Raw genomic sequence first — 27675 nt, 5'->3', positions numbered from 1 at the left:
ATAGAAAATTCACGTGACAGCAGACACCACTCTAACAAAGATGGTTTAAGCTATAAATGTGATCCTGACCTTCCCTGGCTTTTACACAGTCCAGAGGCTTCCTACTGCTGCTGGAATAACATCCCCCTCCAGATGCTGGCAGGTAGGAGCCCCATCATCTGCTCACTTCTGCTGCTAGGTTGCCTTCATGTTCTTCAGTCTCCTTTAATCATCCCTCAGCAGCCACTGTACACGCTTCCTCTGTGCCTTTCAACCTGGCTGAGCTCATGTGCTCACTTCTACACTGGCTATTGTGTGTCTGTGATGCTAGTACAAGGCACTTATCACTATTTGAAATACCTTATTTTAAAAAACATGTCTATTTTCTATTTTCCCTTAGTGGAAAGTGATTACCACGGAGCAGACACTGTGACTGCCTTGCTTAGTGATGCATTTTCCATGTCTTGAAAAGTGTTTGGTATACAGATGTTCAACAAAGATTTGTTGAATGAATGATTAAACATTCATTCAATGCTATGTCAATTTGCTTGTTCACATATTCATTTAAAAACCATTTCGACATGCCAGGCACTATATTCTATCTGAGAATAAAACAGTGAATAAAACAAAATGAAAGATTTTATTACATTATTTTACATAATTATGACAAGTTTTTAATCTTTGTTTACATAACGAAATTCAGGAGGAAAACTAAAAGAAGAAAAAACAGATCATTAAGGAACTACTAATTTTGCTCCTTTGTCTTTTCCTAACTAACCTTCAATTTTAGGTCCTGATTTTTCAGAATCTGGGTATTCCATTAGTCTTTGTTTCCAATGTTAAAATAAGACAGATTAAGATTAACAGAATCTGAGACTAATTCCCAAAAGATAAGAAATCTTTCTAGTCTTTTAAAAAGGCTATCCCATAACCAAGAGACTCCCTGGCAATACCACCTTTTAAGTTGACAATTAGGCAAGAGGCCAATGATGAAATGCTAGAGGTACGTAACCATTGACTTCACCCTTGCAAGATTCAACTTCTGTTACTTGACTAATTTGAACTCTTACAAAGAAAAGAAAGACACAGAGCAAGAAATGGGCATGGGATTTAGTCAGCTATATTTTCATCTCAGCTATGCCAGTTACTAGTCATGTGAGTTTCGACAGACTATATGTAATCCAATACTTAATTTGCAAAACCAGTTTATTAGTAGCACGTGTATATTAATGTAGAACTACTGAGAACACAAGGGACAGCTTTATATAAATGCCTGGTGAAAGGAGGCAGTCTATATACTACCTAGTATACTGCCTAACATATAGTAGGCACTCAATACATGCTAGCTTCCTTCACATTAATAGAAAGTAGGCCAATGTAGGGTCACAGCCCTACAGGGTCATGGGGTGCCCCTTTCGCTGTGCTGAGGCACTGGATCCAAGAAATAAAGAAACAGGCACAGAGGACTGGAAAAGAAAGCTGGGCTCAGGGAGCCATGCCACTTACAAGCAGAGACAGGCAAGGCCCTGAAAGTCCAGAAGCATCTGTATTTATTAGGTACAAGACAGGGGGAAGGGTCGGGAGTGAGGTCATCTACAGGCTTAATGATAGGGCATACATAATCACGTGGGTAGCAAGCAAGGGGGCCATGCCATTAGGTCACCTAGTCAGACAGGTGGGCCGTGTGCAGTAGGAGGCTGTGCCGTGCGCAGTAGTAAAAAGTTGTGTACAAAAAGGTGGTCTACCCCCACTAGGTCACCAAGGCAAGGAGGTGAGCCACAAGTGCCGTGCCCAACACTACTTATCTGGGGGCTGGAGACTTCAAAGGATTCCTATAGAAGGATGCTGTAAACCAATGCAGTGGGAGCTGGCAGAATGTGCTCTTCTCTAAGATATTTTATAAGAGGATGATTAGCCAGCACAGTAGTGAGAAAAGCTGACACGGTGTCCAAAAACGTGGTGCGATTATACCAGAGGGGTTCTTCTCCCTCAGTTATTCACAGGATCTCAGGCCTGAGGCCTGCTTTCCACAAGAACTGGATACAAGGTACTGCAACTCCGTTTCAGGAGAAATAACTCTTGCTCTAAGCTGGCCATGCAGCAGATACTGAGTGGTGCCGTCTAGGTCCTGACCTGCCATATAGCACATGCCCTTTCAGGCAGGGGTACTATCACTTGGGTCATTGATTCTTGTCCTGGTCTGGCTGTTTTCCCATGTACTTGCTTCTGTTCTGTGACTGCTCTAGGCATCCCTCCTACTACAGACTACTACATGGTTATATAGAGGATTAAATAAACCAGCACTAAATGTGCCTGTACAGCTCTGACTACAATCCCTTATATGATTATATAGAGAGATTATATGGAACTAAGTATGATTATGTATATAAGATAGAGATAAGTAAGCAGTAAGTTATACTTCAGGTACTAATTGTGCCTGGGGTCTGCACAGCTGTCCTTCCTTGGTGCCCATGTTGGGGGTTACCCACAGGCCAGAAACGGAATGAAAAAATATACGGGAATATATGTAAATATAAGCTCCCATAACATTCTATAAATTCCCTTTGAAATTTGTCTTGACCATAAAACATTATACCAACTCTTCATTATTATAATCAGAACATTTCAACTATTTGATCTGAATCTCTCTCATTGCTCAAGTTTTAAAAATTGGATTCTCGCCGGGCGCAAAGGCTCATGCCTGTAAGCCCATCACTTTGGGAAGCTGAGGTGGGCAGATCACAAGGTCAGGAAATCTAGACTATCCTAGCCAACGTGGTGAAACCCCATCTCTACTAAATATATAGAAATAAGCTGGGTGTGGTGGCGCACACCTGTAATCCCAGGTACTCGGGAGGCTGAGCAGGAGGATTGATTAAAACCAGGAGGTGGAGGTTGCAATGAGTTGATCATGCCACAGCACTCCAGCCTGGCAACAGAGCAAGACTCCGTCTCAAAAAAAAAAAAAAAAAAAAAAAAAAAGTATTCTGTGTACAGCAATTCATCTCTGAAAGCACAAATTATTGAAACAAACATTTATCCCTTTCTAATAGAATACCAAAATAATGATTTTAATGAGTGATTATAATTGTTCATTCTTATTCAAGCATTTTCATTTCTATCAAAAACTTAAGTTGCAACAGAGAGGATTTCTTATCGTAGCTGTAGCCATGGTACAATTCCAGAGCAAGGGGTTATCACCAAACTATTCTATAGATTAATGATGAAAGGCAATGTGTTATTTGGAGAAAAACACAGGTGTTGAAATTCTGCATTAAATCCCAAACCCAACATTATTTGTATGACTTGGGCAGGTTACATTACCCTCATCTTAAAGGGGTGATTGTTAAGTGGGGAAAATAATAGTATAGTACTTATCTCAAGGCTGTTATAGTAATAAAGAGTTAACAGACACAACATCTTTAGGATTAAGCCTTGCACATAATAAGCCCTCAGTAAATAATAAATGTAGTAATGATAATTATTATATAACTATAGCTTTATTTATTCTATTATTGTACAGTATAGATGATGTGGGCAAAACATCTAGCATGATGTTTGGAATAAACTGAAGGCTCAAGAGACCAGAGCATTGTCATGATTATTATGCCATGTAACCAGATGATATACATCAGTAATGACTCCCATAATTTCATCAATGTAGCAAATAAATGAAGAAAATAAATTATATTCACATTAGACTTTAAATAGTGAACACTTTTAAAATCTAAAAGGATGAGATTATAACACAAAGTAATGGGAATCTCTTTATAAATGAACATATTATTAACTGATAACTTCTGAAAATTAAAATTAAACTAGAAAAAAGGATCAACTGAAATCAATATTTAAGAATTCAGGCAGTGATGGGCTGATTATAATATAGCAGATTATAATATAATACAGGGATACTAGTAGTATCCATTTTTTTTTTTTTTTTTTGAGACAGAGTATCACTCTGTCGCCTAGATTGGAGTGCACTGGCTTGATCTTGGCACACTGCAACCTCTGCCTCCCGGGTTGAGTGATTCTCCTGTCTCAGCCTTTGGAGTAGCTGGGATTACAGGCATCATCACGTGGATTACAACCATCACATCTGGCTAATTTTTTTTATTTTTAGTAGAGACAAGGTTTCACCATGTTGGCCAGGATGGTCTCAAACTCCTGACCTCAGCTGATTCACCTGCTTTGGCCTCCCTAAGTGCTAGGATTACAGGCGTGAGGCATAGCGCCCAGCCAGTATCCATTTAAGTTGCAAACCTGTTACTCAAATGATCACCTGTGGTCACTTTCAGTAAAATGCTTTAGAAAGAATGACATGTGACAGAGGTTACAGCACAGTATAAGCAAAAAATGGGGAGGAAGGTACAGGTGGGCAAGAGGTAGACAAGGCCGGTGGAAAAGAGTTTAGAGAAGAAAATGACAGACTCGGGAATTTATGTTATCAGTTCAAGCCCAACGAGCCAGGAGTAGGCTAAGTTGCAATGCTTACAGACACAGGTTGACGGGACCAACAAACAGATGCAAAGTTTGAGTCTGTGTGCGGCTGAATAACAATGCAGGTGCCCAACTGTCTCTTATGTGAGACTCAGGACAGTGTCTGGATACAGCGAAAACCTAAGAACAAATTAAACCTGAGAATAAATTGACATTTGAGAGGATTCAAACAATTTTGAGTACTCAAATACTAAAATGCCACAGAGCCTTCACACAGCAAAAGCCTGTCTTGTCTGGTGAGGCTTTTCCCGTGCTGCTTAAACAGCTGAGGTAGTTCCTTGAAAGGAGATGACAATTCTCATGCTTTACTCCTCCTCCTCCTCCTCCTCCTCCTCCTCCTCATCATCATCATCATCATCATCTCCTGGTCTCCTCCTTATCATCTCCTAGCCCATGATTAATCTCTGCTTAACCAAACATACAGAGAATAAGGGAGCTATGTTAAACCCAGGGAAAAGGGCTGTTTGCATACAGTAACTATGGTATCTCCCAGTGTGCGAGCTTCCTTCTAGTCCTCCCAAAACAATGTATTTCTCTAATTAACCCAGATAATATATTCAAATTCTGTGAATCTCAAATCCTAGGAAGGATCTGGGACATTTTACTAGAGTGACTTTACACTGAGGAGATGAAACACTTAGACAATTTGAGAATTAACAGAAGTGATTCTGACCTAATGCCACTCCACTGAGGGCCACCAAGGAGAGTGGGGCTTATGGGATCAGAAGGCAAAGGAAACTTCTGGTCCCAGTCCACTGACAGTGGGTTCAGTGGATTGTAAATCCACAATGTATGCTACTCCCCTCCCTGGTTCCCAAGAGTCTGGATGGAACATACACATTCAGCCACTTGCAGAATCCCCATATTGATTCCCAAAGAAATAGGAAGGAAAGTTATCAAGGAATGGGTGATAAATGGTCTGGAAAAGACAGCCAAGAGTGTAAAAACAGGGTGTCCCATGCAAATGCAAAGCAGGCACTCAGCCAGGTTGTCCAGAGGACCCGTTACAGCATATGCTAGAGCACCTCATTCCCCAGCAGCCTCCATGCAACTCAAGGTGCTCATCAGCAAAATGGCCACAGCAACCGGGAAGGAAGTCATGCATTACTTCACAACACAGACCCCCCCTCAAAAAAGATGGCCAGCTATTGACATGCTGAGTGCGCAACATGCCAAGAGCAGAGAGCCTTGATATACAATATAATCTGGAAGGTCCACCAAGCCCTGACACCAAGCTGATAATATTTAGGATCCCTTTCATTATACGGATAGTCAGGCCCTTGCTGTTAACTTGGGCATACAATCCAGATAAAGATGTGCCTTCCTTCTTTCCCTTCTACCTGTAAAATTATTGGTGGATGCTCTGATTACTACCACTGTATGCTACAAAACACTGCTTCTGACCAAGCAGTGGTTTTGATCAACCCCTTAACAACAAACTAAATAAGTAGGAGAGTGGATTCCTGGTTGTGGGTTTCACTGCTCATATCACTCAGCCCATTAACAGATGGCCTCATTAGAGCATGAACTAAGGTATCAGCAAGGGTAGAGTACTTTCCTGCAAAATACATGTAATTTCTGACCAACTGATCAAATACATGTTTTCATTTTCTCCCACTACCAGAATAGATGAGTCAGGGGATTAAAGTCATAATGTAAGACAGCAATGTTTAGTAAGTAATTAAAAAAACCAGGCCATGCACTGGAATCATTTCAAACACCTACTGAAAATTCATTTTGAGGTTCTATCCTAAACAAGTAGAGGTATGGGCATCTATATTTTAAAACAGTATCCCATGTAAATCTGATAGATGTCGAGTTTTCCAATGCTGTCAAAAATATATGGGTGCTGGTGTCAGAAAACCATGGTTTTATTAAATTGTTAACCCAAAACAACAAAAAATTATCAAATTAACCCAGATAATACACTCAAGCTCTCTGAATCTCAGTTTCCTTACATGTAAAGTAAGGCAAATATTATCTCCCATCATTTTACCAAGGATAACATGTAGGAATGCATGTAAAATGTTTCAGACAGTGCCTGACTCACAGTGGCAGCTCAATAAACAAATACTGGCCATTTTTATTATAAAAGCTATTATTTAGATGGCTTTTTGTGTGAGGATGTTGCATTGTGTCTAATAAACCTCTGTTTAAAATATAATTATTCAACATTTCGCGGTATGTAATTGCTCAATGTGGATTTGGTTCTCAGTAATATAAATCTTTTAATAATGAGAAAACAACATGTCTCATTAGAAAACAATATAAGTGACACACATTATGATATGTGAAAATTCCTTTCAGAATTGGCATATTTAAGAAAATGATCAATAAAAATAACAGTATATATTTAGCTGGTTTAAAAAATGACTATTAATGTGAATACATCTAAGTAAAACAATTATGTGTTAGAACAATAAGTAATCATTAAAACACTTAAAAATCAATTTTAATAACATTCTAAAATGCATATAATATCAAATAAATGACAAAAAGAAGAAATAAAAGTATATACATTATAAGCTCAACTACAAGAAATGTCTGCACAGAAAGATTCCAAAACACTAATCTAAAGTGCAAAGAGTAATGGATGAGACTATACATAGCTTTTATCTCTTTTCATGATAATTTTATTATCTTACTTCCTATAAGGTGACATATTACAAATGCCATCAAAACTTTAAGTATTATGCTTTTATTTAATGTATGACTATGAAGGTTACAGATACAGGTTTAAGATACTACATATTCTGAAGCAGACCAGAGTGACTCAATTTTCTAAACAGTATCACAAATATATCACCTTATGTAATTATGTATGAATATAATGAATAATATAAGAGTATATAATAGAACATGACTCACAAGGTAGCCATTTTCTATAATTAATATTACCTTGGCCTTGTCTCTCATGGAACCTTTTCCAAGGATGGACATTTTTGTCAAAGTTTCTTCTTGTAAACGCTTCAGAGAATTGCCACGTGGACCCAAAAGTTTTCCCACAAAGTTGAACTAGGAAAAATAAACAAACCAACCAAATTTGTAGCATTTGTATCTGAAAGTAATTTCTTAATCTTGAACATTAAGAAACACTGTCGTGTGCTACACATCATTGATTAAAGGCAAATATTTAAGTTCCTGCTACATGCATCAAAATATAATGTTCCCCACAAACCACATAAAACAGGGCTAAACATAGAAGAAAAAACCCTGATATATTTCTTTATATTTATTTCGGTGATGGCTATATTCCACAACTGTGAATGAAGCTAGTTTCCTAGAATTCCTCGGTTGCTATCCTAAGAGTTTCAGCACATATTAAATATCACCAAGAATAAACACTTCCAGGATGAGAATGTAGGTGAGGAAAAATGACACCAGGTGTCTCTAACATGCACAAGACTGGTCACTGTGGAGCACCTGGTTCTTCTACCTGCTCAGCCCTTAGATCCGGTTATTCAATCAATGAGTGGACTGGCCTAGATGAGCTCTTAAGCATTCAATGGCTGACGGAAGCCTTACAACAAAATTCATTGCTTCTAAAATAACTAGTTATGGGAATGTGGGCAATTTACTTAACCTTATATGTCTGGGGTTCCTTATTTAACAAGCAGAATAGTAGTGAATTAAATTAAGGATGTGTCTTCTATAACCAGACTACCATGATTTAAAACCTAGCCTTTTCTGTTTGCCAGCTGAGTAACCCTGCACAAGTTACCTAACTTGTCTACACCTCAGTTTCTTCATCTGTAAAACAGGAATGACAACAAGACCTACCTTTATAGGGTTGTTCTGAGGATTAAACGAGTCAATATAAATAAACTACAATGCTTGCCAGATAACAGACACTCAATACATACATCTAGAATAAAAAAATTATTAGGAATTTCACACAATTTTTAAAAGCCTTGCTATAATTAAGGCAAATCATGACTACTTCTTGCTTCCCAATAGAAAATCATCAGGGAGGAAACTGTTTGCCTTGGCAAGATGCTTGATTACAAACTCACATAGCAGTCACTTCTTCCGCGATCCATGCCACTGCTGTGCTGTTGCCATTTCTAAGAGAAAATTGTTCCTCAATTTACCTAACTATGGCAATTGAAGTAATTTTCCTGAAATAAGTATTTAGTACTTTAAAACATCTAAATGGTATTTTTTCCTTCCCACTTTTAATTTTATCGGTCTTCAACCGAAACTCAAATACATATTTTTAATCTTGGCATGTAATTATTTTTTGCTTGCTAAAATGTTTTTAGCCAAGAGTATTTTTAGTAAGCAAAAAAATTACATTTTAAAATATATAATATTTTAAATATAAAGTTATTATTTTAAAATATATTTGTTTTTAAAATATTTTTAAATATAAAAGTTATACTTGCAGAGTTTACAAAGTCTAATACTATGTGAGGGTGGAAAAAGTGGGGTAAATGGGGAGCAAGAATTAGGTGGGACTGGGTACTGACCCACACAATCCCACTTGATTCTAGCTTCTTCCCATCTACTCTGCTTTATCTTTCTGAAAATTCTATTATTTGGACACTGGACACCCTGAGATGGATTGCTTTCTCTAAATTCCTCTTATTTTTTGTGTCTCTCGTTTTACTTCCTGGAAAATTCGGCTACATTTCCTACATATCTATTGATTCCTTCATTTCTGCTACCAAATGTTTAACTACTAACAGAACTGTCTTATATCTGTTTCTTCTTTATGGTGTTTTGTTTATATTTTGTGGAAACAATGAAGTGTCTCATCCTTTCTGAAGATATTGTTGAAAACAGCCCCTCCCCACCTTGGAGTTTAAAACATCTGCTTCTTCCAACAGTCTCCCCTTCCCCATTTTGTGAGCTGGTCTCTGTTAAAGGCATTCCTCAGATGTCTGGTAATCCTCTACTATCTGTTCTTAAAAATTCATGATTGCTGACTGGAAGTTCTGTTTTCATACATGGGACTTGAGAACAGTAATCTTCACTGTAAATATGGCAGCCAAGTTATTTTATCAAGAGCTACTGAAATATCAGTATCTGTATTTCTTTTCACTTGGGTGAGGCACTTCCCTGAAGAGGAACTCCTTAATCTCTTAAGAGGAGGTGTAAGCCTAGCTGCCAGAATACTGGGAATCCCATCACTAAGCACACACACTTTTATTTAAAGGAAACAATTCCCCCATTTTCATGTGACATCTCACCCTCAACCTCAGTTGTATCTGTCTGTGTCTTAGAGCCTCACAGTGCTCCAATTCAACCTCTTCAGGAAACCTCTATTTTTTCTTTCGAGTGTGGAAGGGCAGATGACTGGTTTTATAAGATGAGAACATCTTGTGATCTAATTATTTCTTATACTTTGCGACCAAGTCTGCTCTTGTCAATTGTACTCCATAAATCCACCTTTACAGAGTTTGCTACCTACAATTCCTGAGCGCTCTCAAGCTTTCCCATAGTAATGAACATGTTTCTGGTTGAATTCTTCTCCACCTGCCAGCTCAGGGTTCTGCTTTCTCTGGTCTCCATTACCATTTATCCACTTATTTTGCAAGCACCAAAATTTTACAGACATCACTTGCCTATTATTGTCTCATACTCCCATTCTTTTGATCTTCATAAATTTATGCCTTTTTTATTTCATTTATATTTAATAGGTTTCAAAAATGGAGCAAAAATAAATGTTGATAGTCAAATAGTCATATTCATCTTGTATCTTAAGTGGTCAAACATTTCCTAAGTAATAAAAATTAAGAGGCTTTAGAAATCATCCAATTCAAACATCTAATTTTATACGGAAGAATCTAAAGTCCACAGAGGGATATGATTTATTGCAGGTCACTTGATACCATTCTAGGTTAAAAAGGAAAAGCATTTTATGTGACTTTTATATGCCTTTAGGGGTTTCATGTTTCCACTTAACTTCTGTTAGTCTTTTGTTCACAAAAAGTACATAAATGAATAATGTGACAATCAGAAACATTTATTTTCCCTTATTTTTCCTCTCAACACTGTTAACCATGTATCTCCCCAGTCAAGTTAATTCTATCTCCCAAGTCAAATCAACCCTCCTGAGTCTTAGACTTTTCATCTAAGACACTCAATATATACATTTTGAATAAAAAATTATTAGGAATTTCACACAATTTTTAAGTCTTGCTATAATTAAGGTAATTCAAGACTACTTCTTGCTTCTCAATAGAAAATCAGCAGGGGGAAACTGTTCACCTTGGCAAGATGCTTTACAAACTCACATAGCAGCCACTTCTTCGGTGTCTTACAGATCTTACCACCTACTGTGGGTGAAGGCTGACTGAATTAAATAAGAAAGTATATGAAAATCACCTACGAGAGTAGCCAGCAGATTGTGTATACTTAACGCCAAATCAGTCAGTAATATATAGATGAATTTAACCATTGTGGATATATATATATATATACATATATATACATATATATATATATATATACATATATATATGTATATATATATATTATCAGAACAAGACCTACCTTCTCTGGAACTATATCCCCTTCAGAAACGATAGTATGGGAGCCACAGACTACCAAGAGAGCGACCACACTGAAAATGGCATGACCTGGCCCAGGCCATCCCGATCAGGCAAGAAATTGGCCTTTGACTGGAAGTCAAGGGATTCTGAAGTTTAGAACTAATTATGTGGATACCGAATGTCCTTAGAGCTAAGTCACAATAATGGTAATATGCTTGGTTGCTCCATCAGGTTCTCAAGCTGCAGATGTTGCATCACCTCCCTGTGGGGCGTTTGGAAATATTTAGCATGTTTATTTGGTTGTCACAATGACTAGGGTCATTATTGGGACTTGGGGGCAAAGGCCTATAATAGACACATCAGAAACAGATGGTCCTGCCCTTCACAAAAGTGTCCTGTTTAAAATGTCGATTGTGGCCCAGGTAAGAAATACTGCTAGAGGGAATAGCCACAGACAATTTCTTGGGCATAAAGCCGTTACTACTGTCTGCTCAGTTTCCTCCATGCATTCTATAAGATACCCTAATGTAGGGCTTTTTTAGAAAAATACAAAACAAAACAAAACAACAACAAAAAAAAACCCTTCAAGGTAGCCACAGTTAGTACTCACAAAAAGAAAAGCCCTAAGCAACAGATAGACTGAGTATGTATTTTGGACTTTCTGGATGATATAAACAATAAACAACAAAGGTGGCATAGTTCTCATATTTGCCCTTAGTCCCACAACACCTCCGATGTCCTACTTGCTATGGGTTCTGAAGAAGTGTCATTACACAGTGCCCCATTTTATCAGCAATGTGAACACAGTGGTTTCTTAGCATCTCTAGTCTTCAGCTTCACATTTACCAGGTGTGGCTTATAAAAGTCATTACGCTTCAGAGTCATTGTAAAGATTAAAATATCTCCCCATCCTTTCATGTTTCTGGAAAGTGATTCTTGCAAAGGACCACTCTTATCCACATGACTTAGATAAGGCTCACAGATGATCCTTTAAATACCTACAGCAAGAACAGACACAAACCCTCTGAATTCCCATTGTTTTCCCCCTTAAAAATTAGCTGAACTATTCGTTTCCACTCATCAATCAGAAAAAGACCTATCTATCTCCTGAGTTAAACTTTAGTTCCACTTCTCTCCTTTCTCCAGACTCCTGAACTCTGATTCATCTTTGATCTGAACCAGCAGACAAGCTCTATCCGAAGGCCCCTTTGGAAAACAGGCTAAGCTCAGGGTAGTGTTCTCTGGTCACCTTCCCATCCTGCCACCATTGCCCATTCATCTCACTTCCACACACTGTACTGGCCTCTTTCACTTCACCCATGAAAGAAATGCCCTTTTCTGCCTTACTTCTGAGATATAACTTACAGTTCTCATGGTCAGTGTGTTCTCCTTTTTGTAATAACCCCTCTCCCTACTGCCAGAGTCCCTTTTCTGCGCTCTTGCAATCAACTTTTCAAATAAAGTCTCTCCTTATCCATGTCCTCTTTGTTTTTTATTTTACAACTATATCTGCAAGACAGTGAGAAATAAGAAAATACATTTAACATTCATTTGTATAAATAACCTCATTTGTCCAAGTAAATTCATTTGCCATTAATATTCATTTATTAATAATTTTATTTGTTCACATGCATAAAATTATCATTTTACAAATTTAGATATTATCATTCCTAAGACCAATTTTTCTCCAGATGTCAATTACTGTATCTCTCACAGACACACAAATGTTACATTTTTAAATACAAACCATCCAAAGTCCCATAATTTTCTCCATTAAAGATTAGCTGAACTATTTGTTTCCACTAATCAATCAGAAAAAGTCACATAACCTGAGTTGGTTTTCAAGTGATTATAAAGACGGTATAACAAAATATAGCATATTCGAGTTGCACTCGTGATGTATAAGCTACAATAATTATGTTATTCACTGGTAAAGACCAAGTGCCCTTCTGAACTAGCTTTAATTGATCTAAACTATATTTGTGACATGACGCTGTTCCTTGGGGAGCAATTATAGGTAAGCTGTCATTTCATAAACAACCAAACCTCAAGAACATGTCATGGTCTTCATTAAAAGGTTTCCCTTAACTAAGCGCTCACTAAAAAGTTGATTAGCATAATAAAGGGATATTTTATTGACCTCAAACTCAACACTGAACTTGGAGCTCTGCCATCATAGCTTCAAACATGCTCTTTTTCCAGAGTCCCTTAGCCCAGCAAATGGCTCAACTATCTTCACAGCAACTCAAGCCTGAAGACTGTCACCTACTGCATGAGGGCAGTGACTTGGCCTTGTGTGATACTGCTTTCTCTCTCTAATATCTGAGTAGAGAAGGTGTTTAATACATGTTTAATGAACTAATTAGTTATAGTGTTAACAACTTTATCTCCTAACCATCTCTTAAACCTGTTCATTTTCTTCAATACCACCACGACCACTCGAGTCTAGGCCCTCATCGCCTCTCCCCAGACCAATGTCGAGTCCTTTCTCTGTATCCACTTCCATCTCCTTCAATCAATAGAAAGGTCTTTTTAAAACACAAGGTTGCCCATATTATATCTCTGACTAAACACGATTCGACTGTCCTGTGAACCTGAGTGCCAATGTCTTGCTACTGCTGTGAAAAGCCCTCCCTGAGCAAGCTCTGGCTCACCTCTCTAGTCTCATCACATTTCTGCTTTTAATTTTAGCCATTCCGGATTTCTTTCAGTTTCTCAAAACTGCTGTGCTCCAAAAACTGCACATTCAGTTCAGACGCACAGGGTTGGAAAGAACGTGACATCCACCCTTTAAACAATAAATTAAAACAATTAAAAAAATAAAACTGGACAGAAAGCAAATTAACACTGAAGTCCTGGGCAAAAACTATTTCTCCTTGTAGGTATCTCTGTCCATGCATCTACAGGGAGGAATAAAACTCAAGCATTTGCTCACCTGGGTGGGTGGCATGAGATTATGAAGCCCTGGAAACTATCCAATTAGAAAACTTGAAACCTTCTTAAGAGCTTTTTCTGCAAAAAATCCCTTCTAGCCCCCAGACACTCACAGATGTCGGAGAGAATAAAGAAACCGCTTCCCCTGGGGAGCTGATGGGGGATAAGGTCGCCACGGGTGAAATCTGCACAGACCCACCTACCCTATGTCCTCCTCCTGAACAAAAACCTAATCTTCAGGAGGAATCAGTGTTCAAGGCACCATGTTAGAAGCAGAGGCCATCCCCTCACCAGACAGTAAACCTACTGGCACTTTGATCTTAGACTTCCCACCCTCCAAAACTGTGAGAACGTAAGTTTCTGTGTTTATACATTCCCCAGTCTCAACTATTTTATGGCAGCAGCACAAATGGACTGTGATAGCTTCTGGTATCTAAAAAGAAAAATCACATTCTGCAAAGTTAAGTGACCCGTAAGATGGAAAAAAAAGATTTGTATTTATTTATTTATTTATTTATTTTAAGTAGAGATGGGGTTTCACCATGTTCATCAGGCTGGTCTTAAACTACCGACCTAGGAGATCCACCCGCCTCAGCCTCCCAAAGTGCTGCGATTATAGGCATCAGCCACCACACTTAGCCAAAAAAAGAATTATTTCTAATACAGCATTTTGCAATTGAGTAAAACTTCTTGACCCAACACACACATAATATATAATAACTATTACACCCCATAAAGACCATAATATTATATTCAATTAAAGACACCAAAACCTTTTCAGAACAAACTGTATTCTACAGAAATTATGAGTCCCTATTTGTAAGTAAACTGCATGATTTTCAGACAACCTTAACTGACTTGGCAATGAGAAAACTAGGGACAGAAAAGTTCCACTTCAAGCTCTCTTGGTTATCTACTATTACATAACAAACTACTTTCAAACTGAATGGTCTTTAACAATAACCACCTTATTTATTTGCTCACAATTCAGCAACTTCAGCAATGTTGGCTCATGAGTTAGTGGTGGCTGTCAGTGGGGACTCCAGTTCCTGCTGGTTTGCCTGACTCTTCTCCACCTGAGTATCTTAAGTGTCCACTTACCATGGTGGCCTCAGTGTGACAGGCTTGTACATGGTGTGTGACTTCCAAGATCAGAAAAGCAGAAGCTATCAGTCTTTCTTGAAGCTCAGGCTTGGAACTGACATTGTGTCAGTTCTGCTGCAAGCAATCAGGTAAGCGAGACACAGAGTTGGGCAAACTCTTGGCAGGGCACCAGGCAGGGCCTGAAGGCATGCATGTGTGGTCACAGGGGCAGACCGCAAAATAATATACTACACCACTGACAAAAATGGCAAAGCTGTCATCGATTAAAAAGTTAAACTGTAATATCCTCAAACATTATGGTCTTTGCTAAGACCTGGTAAAGACTACCTGCCTGCCTTCTCTAAGTTGAGAAGCAAGGTAGTGATTTCTCTGAGGGCAGAAACCTTGTCTTACTTATCTTTGTACTTCAATGACTATTTAGAACTGCATGTAACTTGTGACAGGCAAGCAATATCTCATGCATACAAAAGTGAATGACAAATGCCAACTGAAAGTAATGTCTAAAATGTATTAATCACTACCCAAGATGTTAATTAAAACAAAACCTAGAATATACCACACAGGAAGAGATGAAAGGAAGCACATTTTTGGTATATGGAGCCTAACTGGCCAACAAAGACTTGTAATTGAGCTTAAGTTCTAAGTGTTTATTTAAAAATGTTAAAACAGACACCTGAGAAAAATTGTAAAATAAATGAAATTAGTACTAGATAAACATAAACAATGTAAAATTATTTTTCTAGAGGTGGGTCTAAAGTCGAATGTAAAATGGAGGATGTAAAGAATTTTTTTAAAAGATGTTTGGATACAGTACACGATACAGACAGTTCTCGACTTCCAGTAGTTTAACTTAGTAATTTTTGACTTTATGATGGTGTGAAAGCAAAACACATGTAGTAGGAAACTTTATTTCCAGTATCCATACAACCACTCCGGTTTTTCAATTTCCGTTCAATATTTGATAAATTACATGAGATATTCAAGACTTTATTATAAAATAGGCTTTGTGTTAAATGATTTTGCCCAACTATAGGCCAATGTTAAGGATTCTGAGCATACTGAAGGTAGGCTAGGCTAAGCTTTGATGTTCAGTAGCTTCGGTGTGTCAAATACATTTCTGACTTACAATATTTTTAACCTACAAGGGGCTTATTGGACAAAACCCATTTTAACTGAGGATCGGTATATATCTCAGATCAGTTTAAGAGCTAAGAAACAGAAAGGAAAAAGGCCAGGAAGCAGGTCCATAGGTACATTCCATGGTGACAGCAAATGTAAACACGGTAGTTTATAGGTGATTACCTCAAATGTTCCACAGTCTTAAGATAGGCAACGTAAGAATTATCCCCCCACATTTACATCTTCATGCCTTCAATAGGTACTGTGTGTGTATACAAACACATATTTATCCATCTAAAAATCATACACTTGTTCTATCACTGGTTAATACTGCAATGCTTACCTAGGTGAAGAGATGCATCATCAACACTACTATATGCAGAGAAATAGTTCCAATTGAGAAGACTGCTCTTGTCATATCCAACTGGATCATAGTTGTTTCTGATCTTTTTATAAAGTTGAGTTGTACTAGGCACAAAAGAAGGATCAGCTCCATGGTTTTGTCACTAATTTAGATTGTATTTATCCACAACCTTTAATTAACAGTATCTTTTGCAGTAATATTTGCCCACTGGAGGACACATTTAATTAAAAGTAGTTCATATAATCCATAAATCTGCAACCAGGCACATATAAACAGCTGTATGCCCCAGTACACTGAAAGCAAATGAGTTACTAAATGGTGTTTTGCTTTCACACCACCATACAGTCAAAAAATCCTAAGTTAAATCATTGTATGTTGAGAACTATCTGTATCTTGTACTGTGTCCAACCATTTTTTAAAAAATTCTTTATATCCTCCTTTTCACATTTGACCTTAGATCCACCTCTAGAGAAATAAATTTACATTGTTTACCTAATACGAATATCCTTGTTGGACTTGCATTGTGTAATACCCCCTTTCACTTCAGGATACTGTCTCAAAGTGCACGTGACTGGACTTAGACGAATCATGTATGGGTACTATATTAATCCATGTGCTATTAATAAAGTTTAATTTCTTAAGAGCATAGGCTCTGGAGTCAGACTTCTAGGCTCAAGTGCCTTCTACTTAGTAACTTTTATTAAGTTACTCAACTTCTTTGTTCTTTCAGTTTTTTCATCTGTCATTAGGAAATAATAATGTCTATCTCAAGTTATAAAGATTAAATGAGTTATAGTAAAGTGCTTAGAATAATGCCTAGCACATAGAAAACCATTCCATGTGTGTACACAGACATAAACAGAAGTCTACACATAAATAGAAGTTCTAATATATCTTCCCAGCACCCAAATGTATTAGAAAGCATGCATCCCTCTTTGAAGAACACCACCCAAGCACTTGTATTCTATACTTTACTGGGGAGAACAAAACTGTCAAAGAATATATTTCATTTATTATCTACCCTTACCTAGTTCCTGCCCAAGGACAAAAATACAAAGGGAGAACAAACAAGGTTTATTTTCCCTTTATTCTCTTGAAATGAAAGATCAATTCTTTTATTAGCTCAATTAGACATTTTAAGTTCAATAACTTGACCACTAACACAATAATTACTTAAATAAATACCCATTCTTGGTATTCAGGATTCTGATCTCATTTGAATTGTATCAGTGTAGTAAATGCCAAACTCTAAACAAAAGTAAACCTAACAATAGACTTGGGACCATGGCATTCACATGAAATGGGGCAGCCTCCTCAGAAACAAAACACTTATTTCTTAGCATAGTTGCTAATTGAGTCAAGCTTTGCATTACCGATGATAATTGTCAAGATTCTGATAATCACCCCTGAAAACAGCAATCACTTTTTACATGGGCATTTTAATCTCCTAAGAGTAAGTCATTCCAAACTTGTATTTAGGTATTTGTTTATTTCAATATCACAAATATTTCAGGTTCTCTTCTAGATATATAAAATTCCACGCTCGAGTAAAGCACTGAAGGCATTCCAGAATACATTCCTTACAATTTAAACGAATGTTATAATCCACTATTCCCTGTAATTAAGTAATTCTAGCCCATAGTTATTCTACCTTTCTCCCTGATCTCTGTTAATGTCCTGAATTTATTCTTAAAGACTAAATTTAATTTCACCCATAATTATTTCTCTAGAAATAACTCTCCATCGCTCCTTTAAAATCTATGCTGAGCCTCTACCTCTGTTATATTAATTCAATTTTTATCCAACATTATTTAGTAAAATTTATGATTCCCCCTATTAGATTATAAATTACTTGAGAATAAGTAGGACCCACATTTAATTAACCATTTTTTCTATATAATGGTTTCTCAATAAATACTTGTGGAATTAACGCTTATTTTTCTCCAAATCAAATGGCACTATTCAATAAAGTTTTTATTATTTTTTTTGTTGCAGAGATTACAATATATTAAAGCTATAGATAAATACTATTATTTAAGTATATTAATTTTCCAGCCACAGATCACTAGGTATTAGTAGTAGTGGTTGAGATTATTTGATGTTGTTTTATTGACTGTAATTTTAACCTAGTGTCTATTTCTAAATGGTAAACAGCCCAACTTATTTAGACATAATTCTAAAGATCAATGAAGTGTACAAGTAACTTTTCCAGGATATAATATGAGCAAAATAAACACAGACATACGTGTACAAAGGAACATACAAGTCATATACAATCTGAAATAAGCTATCTTACATTCTTGCTATCTGTATTTGCTCAAGGTTAGATATTCTGGGAGGAGGTATGTGCAGACAAGCTATGCAGCCAACAAATATGAAATCATTAATGCAGAAAATCCCAGACTGCAAAAGTCAGGCTACAAGTGGAGAGAATGAAACAGAAGATTTAAAATCAAAGGCAAGATTCTCACTCATAGGCGGGTGTTGAACAATGAGAACACATGGACACAGGGAGGGGAGCACTACACACTGGGGTCAGTTGGGGGGAAACAGGGGAGGGAAGGCGGGGGGGGGGGGAGCTGGGGGGAGATAGCAAGGGGAGAAATGCCAGATGTAGGTGATGGGGAGGAAGGCAGCAAATCACACTGCCACGTGGGTACCTATGCAACAACTTTGCATGTTCTTCACATGTACCCCAAAACCTAAAATGCAATAAAATAAAATAAAAAATAATAAAAAAATTAAAAAAAAATCAAAGGCAAGAAACTGATGCAGAAAAGAGGCTATTGCAATAGACAGGGTAAGAAGTGACAGTGCTCTAAATTAAGGAATGAACATGAAATGTAAAGAGAAATAGATGGTAATTAATTTAGAAAGTAAATGAATGGTATCCGAAGGATGGAGGCAAGCAGGTCAATGAGGGAGAACTGTGCAGAGAAAAATTAGTGATATCTGGCACGGGCACTCAAATACACTGAGCTGTTTGTCATTTACTGAAGTAAAGAACCTGAAGGAAAAAGTCAAGGTTGGCCAAGAAGAGGAGGTTTGAAGTTCAGATACGAACATAGCAAATCTCTAAAATGTCTGTGGGATATCCAAATGGAAGTATTCGGTGGCCATTTGGTCTGACAGAACAGAGACAGGTGACACACACAGTGCCAGGAACCACAGGTCAGGCTGGCTCATAAGCCTGACTTCTTTCTCTATAACCATGATTCTCAGTCTTCCTTTATATTAGGTGTCCATTTTTCATGTAATTACATATTATTTCTTTTAATGAAAATTTATAGTTCAGTCTATGGCATGAATTTTTGCCATTTCCCCCCAAAAGACTGCATCCTAGAAACGAGGGATTAGGTTCTGTTCATATTACCTATCTACAATAGCAGTATAGTCATGCAATTTTCAGTTGGTCCAATTTGGTGATCTTTATGGGGCCCAGAGTCAAAATAATCAGTATAGTAATATCCAAAATATATAAGCCCAGCAGTATATTGCTAAAGCACTAAAAATATTTTTACTTTTTGGCTCAGCAATAGACATAGAGATGTATCCTCTATGATGTACCCTCAAAGTAAGCAATGTAATCAAAGAGTTAAATATAACAAAATTCAACACATACTTTAATTTCTAACTTTAATGCTTTGTGACCAAAGTGCATATAACAACTGTTTTTAGTCTTTTAAATGTAACACAAATCTTAGGGGGCCTATATATGAAGATTATAATCAAATTTTTAATTATTCATTGACTCAGAAAATAACACCAATGATAATAATATGCCCCCAAACAATATCTCTATCTCTAGATTATTTCAGGAACCTTTCGATATATGCCTGGCTGTCTTTAGATTCACTTAACAAATTTAAGTGCAAGTGTTGCTTTCTGCCACAATAATCAAGCACTGTAAGGAGAGCAAAAGTTAAGATTTAAATTCCCTCCACAATATGTCTGCAATGCTGTCATATTTGTAAATATTGACCTAAATAACTTCCCAATTCTCATAGACAGGGGCTGTGTCATAAGACCCGAGTCCAGAGCCTCTGAGAACAGGACAAACGTAGCTTTTGAAGATTTACTCCTCCTGTTGCTACTAGTCGGTTCTCCCTTCCAGTTCCCACTACAAGATGTGGGTTGACAACATAAGAAAGTGGAAGGGAACTGTACATCACAAAACAATGGCCACTATGGGCCAATCAGTTTCTCTAAATTTATACAATCCATAGTGACCTACTTCATCACAGGCCCAAAATTTAACGAATACTACGAGTGAATGATAGTAAATAAATGTATCCTTAAGTGATTATTTTTATTATCAGGCTGCCTTGATGTCAACAAGATTCAAAATCCCAACTAGCCAGCTGCTATGGTTTGAACGTTTCCCCTCCAATTCAGGTTGAAATAGCCATTGTGGGGGTATTAAGAGGTGGGGCCTTTTGGGAAGTGGTGAAGTTATGAGGGTTCTGCCCCCATCAATGGATTAATGCCTTTTAAAAGGGCTAGAGGTAATTAGCTGAGGCTCTTTTTGCTCTTCTACTTTCTACCATGTGAGGATGCAGCAAGAGGGCCCAAACCACACACCAAATGCAGGTGGCTTGATCTAAGATTTCTCAGCCTCCATAAGTGTAAGAAATCAATTTCTGTTCTTTATAAATGACCCAGTCTCAGTATTTTGCTATAGCAGCACAATGGCCTAAGACAACCAAATTAGTTTTGGCACTTTAGATACAAAAAACTAGCATACATGTACATTATCACTTTACTTCTAGAGGTAAATCACCAAGCGAACATCAAAAATCATCGTTTTCACATAAATTCTCTGAAAAAAATGTTGTCTCTAAAAATCAATCAGGAGCAACAAAAATGGCAACATTTAACGTATCTCTATGACTGTAAAATATTTACTATCCTAGGAAATCTGTAAATCCATGATGACTTTCATGGAATAGGTTTCTACTAATTAGTAATTTCAGGGGTTTTAAATTGTCTATGACACACTACAAGGAAAAAAATGCAAGTCACTTCAAAAAAGAAAGTTTCCCGGAAACTCCAGGAACAGGTATGTTTTATCTCTCAAAGATCCTTAACCTAACAGTTTATGTAAAGGGAACAAATACATCACATTCCCAACATTCAGATTATAGAAAAACTTTTAACTTAAGAAGCTTTCCTGGTTAAGACAAAGCTACTGAAAATAGTATGTACACAGACTACTTAACATAGCACACTAAACCCTGAAAATCACAATCACAGTACGAAAGTATCTCCTGGGTAAAACCTCAGGAACATTTATCCCAAAAATTAAAAAAAAAAAATTATCTTAATAAATGTTACACTAAGCTATTAAAACATTCACATACAGGAACATGTAAAGTCGAAAAATATCACAAAAACCTACTCTTCATAAAATAACTGTTATTAAGACTCTAGTTCACATTTTCAAATAATTCTCCAACTTAGATCCTGTATTTTCTGTATCTTGACTTCTCTTTTTTCACTTAATGATACAGCATAGGCACTTACAACAGATAATTATGCATAGAGATATATTTAATGTCATATTACAATTCACTTTTTCAAATAGTCCATCATCATTCTTTCACCCCAGCCTGACTATGTATGTGGCATTCCCTTTCCTAAAACAGTGTCCCATCATTAAGCACCGGGGAAGCCTCATCCTTTAAAACAGTTTGAATGTCAATCTCTACTTTAACTTTCAAGGGCCTTCGGCCAATGCCACCCACACTCTGCTCCCTCAACAGTTCATTTATGTCTTCTATAAAAATCTGTCTAATCAAATAAAATAGCTTGTAATTTCGGAAATGCCGTCTGTGCTACAATATAGTGTTCTTCTGCCACCACCCTTCAATTTCTTCATCTCACTTCTGATCCCAGCCAGCCAGCCTCTTTAGAGATGACTCCTAGGAGCAGCCTTCTCTGAGGCTATCACAAGGATCCTCTTCTCTGTCCTTTCAGGGCACCCTGTATAATTAATGTTAACTTATTTATCTACCTTCACCAAAAAACTGGCAGTTTTTTGAAACCAAAGACCATGGCTTAATCACTTACATTTTCCCAAAACAATGTCTGGCTCAGAGAAGACCCTCAATAAATGCTAGGTATAGACAGAGATGGATGCACTGACAGATGAACCAGTGATCAAAAAAATAAATGTAAACCCTAAACCATAATGCATTTGTAGGTCCTCAAAGACAGAGTATCTTGTTCCAATGTTGATTTTTCATTTAGATTGACCATGTTCCAAGCAGGTGCTGCTCAGCACCAGACGTTGAGGTTTATCTGCAAAAAACCTATGGAGATCAATTTCCAAAGTTTCTTAAAAACTTTTTTAAAAAATCATAAAATAGCATTTAGAAGTTCACCCTTTACAAGCTTAGATACATAACTCAAGAGAGTGAATATACATTAAGGTCTGAACACGAAATGATTCATGTGCCCAATGCTGCGCCATTGAAAGAGGGTTGAAAATAGTTCATTAAGAGAAAGCATTCAATTAATGGAAATCACTTTATTAGATGGAGTTTCACAAACAGTAGTTTTCTCTTGCCCCAGAAGCTGGAAGTGTACCATCACCATTAATTCCACACTACTCTGTTCTCTACTCACAGCTATTCCAGAGGGGTAAGTCCTGTTAGTTTCCTCCAGTTCATTCCATTAACTGACACCAGCATGAAAGCTTCTTCTTAGGACTGATTGCAGTGCTGTATTAGCTTTATACAGGGCTGGCTTGAAACTTGCATGCTCTGTTATGCTAAGCAGAAATAGCCTTTTTCGGTATTCTGAAGACAGATTTCTAAATAGTCTACTTCAGATATTGTAAGTATTTGAAATGGACTCTAATCTCAAACACAGAAATTGTAATTTTTCTTCCCTTACCTCAAGGCTGACAATGAAAAACAATATTTGAGATTTTATTTCATATACTTTATTGATGTTATGAGTCAATAATGACATGAACACATTCTGAGAAATGCATTGTCAGGTGATCTCCTCATTGTGTAAACATCAGAGTACACTTACAAAAAACTAGATGGCATATAGTACTGTATACGTAGGCTATATGGTATAGCCTATTGCTCCTGGGCTACAAACCTGTATCTCATGCTACTGCACTAAGTACTATAAGCAATTGTCACACAATGGTAAATATTTGTCTATCTAAATATAGAAAAGATGCAGCAAAAATACAGTATTATAATCTTATGGGACCACCATCATAAATGCAGTCCATCATTGACTGAAATGCCACTACGCAGCACATGACTGCATTTTATTTTATTCCATTTACAAACTTAGAGACAACCAAGTATTGATTGCAAGTTAATCATTATCAACTAGACTATGAACTACTTAAAGACAGCAACTATAACCTGGTCATCTTCTCATCTATTGCATATTAAGTACACAGAGCACATTAAGCATAAAGAATCAATATACAAAGGTTTCTACCAGCCATGTTTTGTTTGAGTAATGAGTCTATGAAATGTTTATAACGTAATTTTCTGTTTATAAGACACATATATTCCTCTGAGTTCTGCAGGTATGGATGAGTAAATTTCTTTTTTTTTTTTTTTTAATTCAGTGCTTCTTTTTTTTTTAATTGCATTTTAGGTTTTGGGGAACATGTGAAGAACATGCAAGATTGTTGCATAGGTACACACATGGCAGTGTGATTTGCTGCCTTCCTCCCCTTCACCTATATCTGGCATTTCTCCCCATGCTATCTCTCCCCTCCTCCCCACCCCCCGTCCCTCCCCCATTTCCCCCCAACAGACCCCAGTGTGTAATGCTCCCCTCCCTGTGTCCATGCGTTCTCATTGTTCAACACCCGCCTATGAGTGAGAACATACGGTGTTTGATTTTCTGCTCTTGTGTGAGTTTACAGAGATTGATGGTTTCCAGGTTCATCCATGTCCCTACAAAGGACACGAACTCATCATTTTTGATGGCCACATAATATTCCATGGTATATAAGTACCACATTTTCCCTGTCCAATCTATCATCGATGGACATTTGGGTTGGTTCCAGGTCTTTGCTATTGTAAACAGTGCTGCAATGAACATTCGTGTGCATGTGTCCTTATAGCAGAAAGATTTATAATCCTTTGGATATATACCCAGTAATGGGATTGCTGGTCAAATGGAATTTCTATTTCTAGGTCCTTAAGGAATCGCCACACATTCAAAAGTGGGCGAAGGATATGAACAGACAATTTACAAAAGAAGACATACATGAGGCCAACAAACATATGAGAAAATGCTCATCAACAATGGTCATTAGAGAAATGCAAATCAAAACTACATTGAGATACCATCTCACGCCAGTTAGAATGGCAATCATTAAAAAATCTGGAGACAACAGTTGCTGGAGAGGATGTGGAGAAATAGGAACACTTTTACACTGTTGGTGGGAGTATAAATTAGTTAAACCATTGTGGAAGACAGGATGAGTAAATTTCTAACAGGCTGCCCATCTATAAATATCAATTGTAAACTCCTAAACTCAGAGCAAAATATAAATTTAACTATCCGAAGCCCTGAAGAATGACTGAAAACAGGCAGATTCTGAAAGGAAGTTATGACTTCAGAAAAGGAAATATCCTGGGGTGAATTTACAAATAAAATTTCAAATATTGTTTGGCCTTAGTAGCAGAGATTTTGAGAAAACCAGCGTTGAAATGTGAGGGAGGAATACTAGAAAAGACAGAGTTGCAGATCACCAAATACTATGTATGAAATTTTCCAAAATCTCTGGCTTGCCCCTGAATTGCATGCCAAAAATTAAAAACAAAACCAAACTACGGTAAGAAATGAACTGAGACTTGAACTCCTACCCAGTAGACACAGTTTATACCCTGAATCCAACCAAGTTAATTAGCTACTAAAACAAAAATATCAACATTCTTCTGAAGAATATAACAGAATCCAAGTTTTCCACAATGTGCATTCACTACAGCCAGCATACAATCCAAAATTACTCAAAATGCAAAGGACTGAAGCAATATGACTCTTCATCAAGATAAGACTCCCAATGCAGAATAAATCTCAGATGGCCAAGACTTAGAAGACTTAGAAATTAGAAGACAGAGATGTTCAAGGACCTATTTAACTGTACTGGGTAACACAGAGGAAAATAACACTCGCAATGAATTAAAAAATAGAAAATCCCAACAGAAAAAAAAATATTTCTATATACATACATGTATATATGATTCAAATGTAAATTCTGAAACAGATAATTATGATTCTTGATATTAAAAAAATTTACCTGGTGGAGTTAATAGCAAAATGAAGACAGATAGGAATGAATGAGTTTAAGATACAGCAGTAAAAGTTATAAAATCTGAGGGACATGAAAAAAAAAAAAAAAGAGCCACAGAAAACTTTGTGAGAGTGACAAAAGGCTGAACATATGTGTAACTGAAATCCATAAAGAATGAGAGAAGAAAGGATCAGGAAAATAATTGAAGTGGTAACTAAAATATTATAAAATGTACAAATCTTTTTAAAAACAAATTTTCACAAAAGATGTCATAGAAAATCTGTCTAGTGTCATCTCAAAGATACTGAATTCATCATCAAACTCCAGGCCCAGATTGCTTCACTGGTGAATTCTATCAAATATTTAGGAATAAATAACAAAATCTGATATATGTTCTCTGACAAAAAGGAAAGAAACACTTCCCCAGTCATCTTATGAAACCAGCATAACACTGACACTAAAATCTGACAAAAATATTAATTTTTAAAAATATACAGGTCAGGCCGGGTGTGGTGGCTCCTGCTTGTAATTCCAGCACTTTGGGAAGTAGAGGTGGGCAAATCACATGAGGCCAGCCTGGCCAACATGGCGAAACCTTATCTCTACTAAAAATACAATTAGCCAGGCATGGTGGTGCATGTCTGTAATCCCAGGTACTTGGAAGGCTGGGGTATGAGAATCACTTGAACCCAGGAGGTAGAGGTTGCAGTGAGTCAAGATCGCATGAATGCACTCCAGTCTGGGCAACAGAGTGGGATTCTGTCTCAAAAAAAAAAAAAAAAAAAAGGGGTACAGGTCAGTATCACTCATTAACATAAGATGTGACTGAATCCAGGAATATATAAAACAGATAATATGTCACTATTGAGTAGGGTTTAGCCCAGGAATACAAAGGCTTTAGTTTTAAAAATCAATCATTAAAATCTACCATATAAACAGTATAAAGAAATACGTTATATTTATTTCAATAGATGTAGAAAGAGCATTCAAAAAAATTTACAAGCCATTCAGGATCAGAACTCCCTGTAAAGTTAAAGTAGAAGGGAACTTCCTCTACCTAGCAAATAACAAACTACCCCCCAAAAATCTATAACTAATATAGTTCTTAATGCTAAAATAGCTGCATGCTTTGCTCCTTGACTAGAAACAGGAATAACTCCTATTCTCCTCATTTGTCTTCAGCATTATACTGGAGATATTAGCCAAAATATTGACAGTAAAATAATAAGATGCATAGAAACTAGAAAGGGAGAAGTAAACTGTTTAAGCAAATGATATAATTATATGCATGACAAATCCTAAGAAATGTACAAAACAACTTACTAGAATAGGTGAATTTAAATTTAGCAAGGTAGCAGAAGACAAGGTTAATATTCAAAATTTTAGGAAAAATACTAGGAAATAGAAATTTAAAACTAGTCAATTTATGATAGTGTCAAAAAACACAAAATATTTTGGAATAAGTTTAACAAAAGACATACAAAACTCCTATCTTGAAAAGTACAAAACACTGTTGATAGAAATTAAATGAGGCCTCAATATTGTTAAGATGTCAAATCTCCCACAAATTGCTCGACAGATGCAATGCAATTCCAATTCTAATCACAGCAGATGGTTTTGTAGTAATTAACATAGAAATTCTTAAATTTATATGTAATTGTAAAGGATCTAAAATATCTTAGAAATCCTGAAAAAGAAGGACAAAGGCGGGGGAACTACATTACCTAAATTCATGTTTCACTATGTAAAAACCTACAGTAATTAAGACAGTGTGGTATTGGCATAAGGATCCATAAACAGAATAAAAGTAGTGAACTGAAAGCTTAGAAATACACCCCCACCTACATGCTCACCTGATTTTCTCATCAAAGGCACCAAAACAATCAGTGGAAGGAAAC

General features: G+C 36.8%; 1 protein-coding gene across 10 annotated transcripts in view; it reads right to left on the bottom strand.

The window, feature by feature from the left end:
- The window catches only part of KHDRBS3 (KH RNA binding domain containing, signal transduction associated 3), a 198895-nt gene that overhangs the window by 105407 nt on the left and 65813 nt on the right, over positions 1 to 27675 (bottom strand). For 8 of the 10 annotated variants that reach the window (XM_032254238.1, XM_032254249.1, XM_032254282.1 and 5 more), the window contains exon 3: positions 7375 to 7491. In XM_032254238.1, coding sequence (XP_032110129.1) covers positions 7375 to 7491 — 117 coding nt within the window. Of the gene's footprint in view, positions 1 to 7374; positions 7492 to 12338; positions 12477 to 15008; positions 15696 to 27675 lie in introns of those variants that run through there. The other 2 variants (XM_032254316.1, XM_032254309.1) reach the window with 2 other exon arrangements.

This window comes from Sapajus apella, unplaced genomic scaffold, assembly GCF_009761245.1.
Source record: "Sapajus apella isolate SASKATOON/1434 unplaced genomic scaffold, GSC_monkey_1.0 scaffold3, whole genome shotgun sequence".
NCBI lineage: Eukaryota > Metazoa > Chordata > Mammalia > Primates > Cebidae > Sapajus > Sapajus apella.
This window is presented reverse-complemented; position numbering and strand designations above follow the sequence as displayed.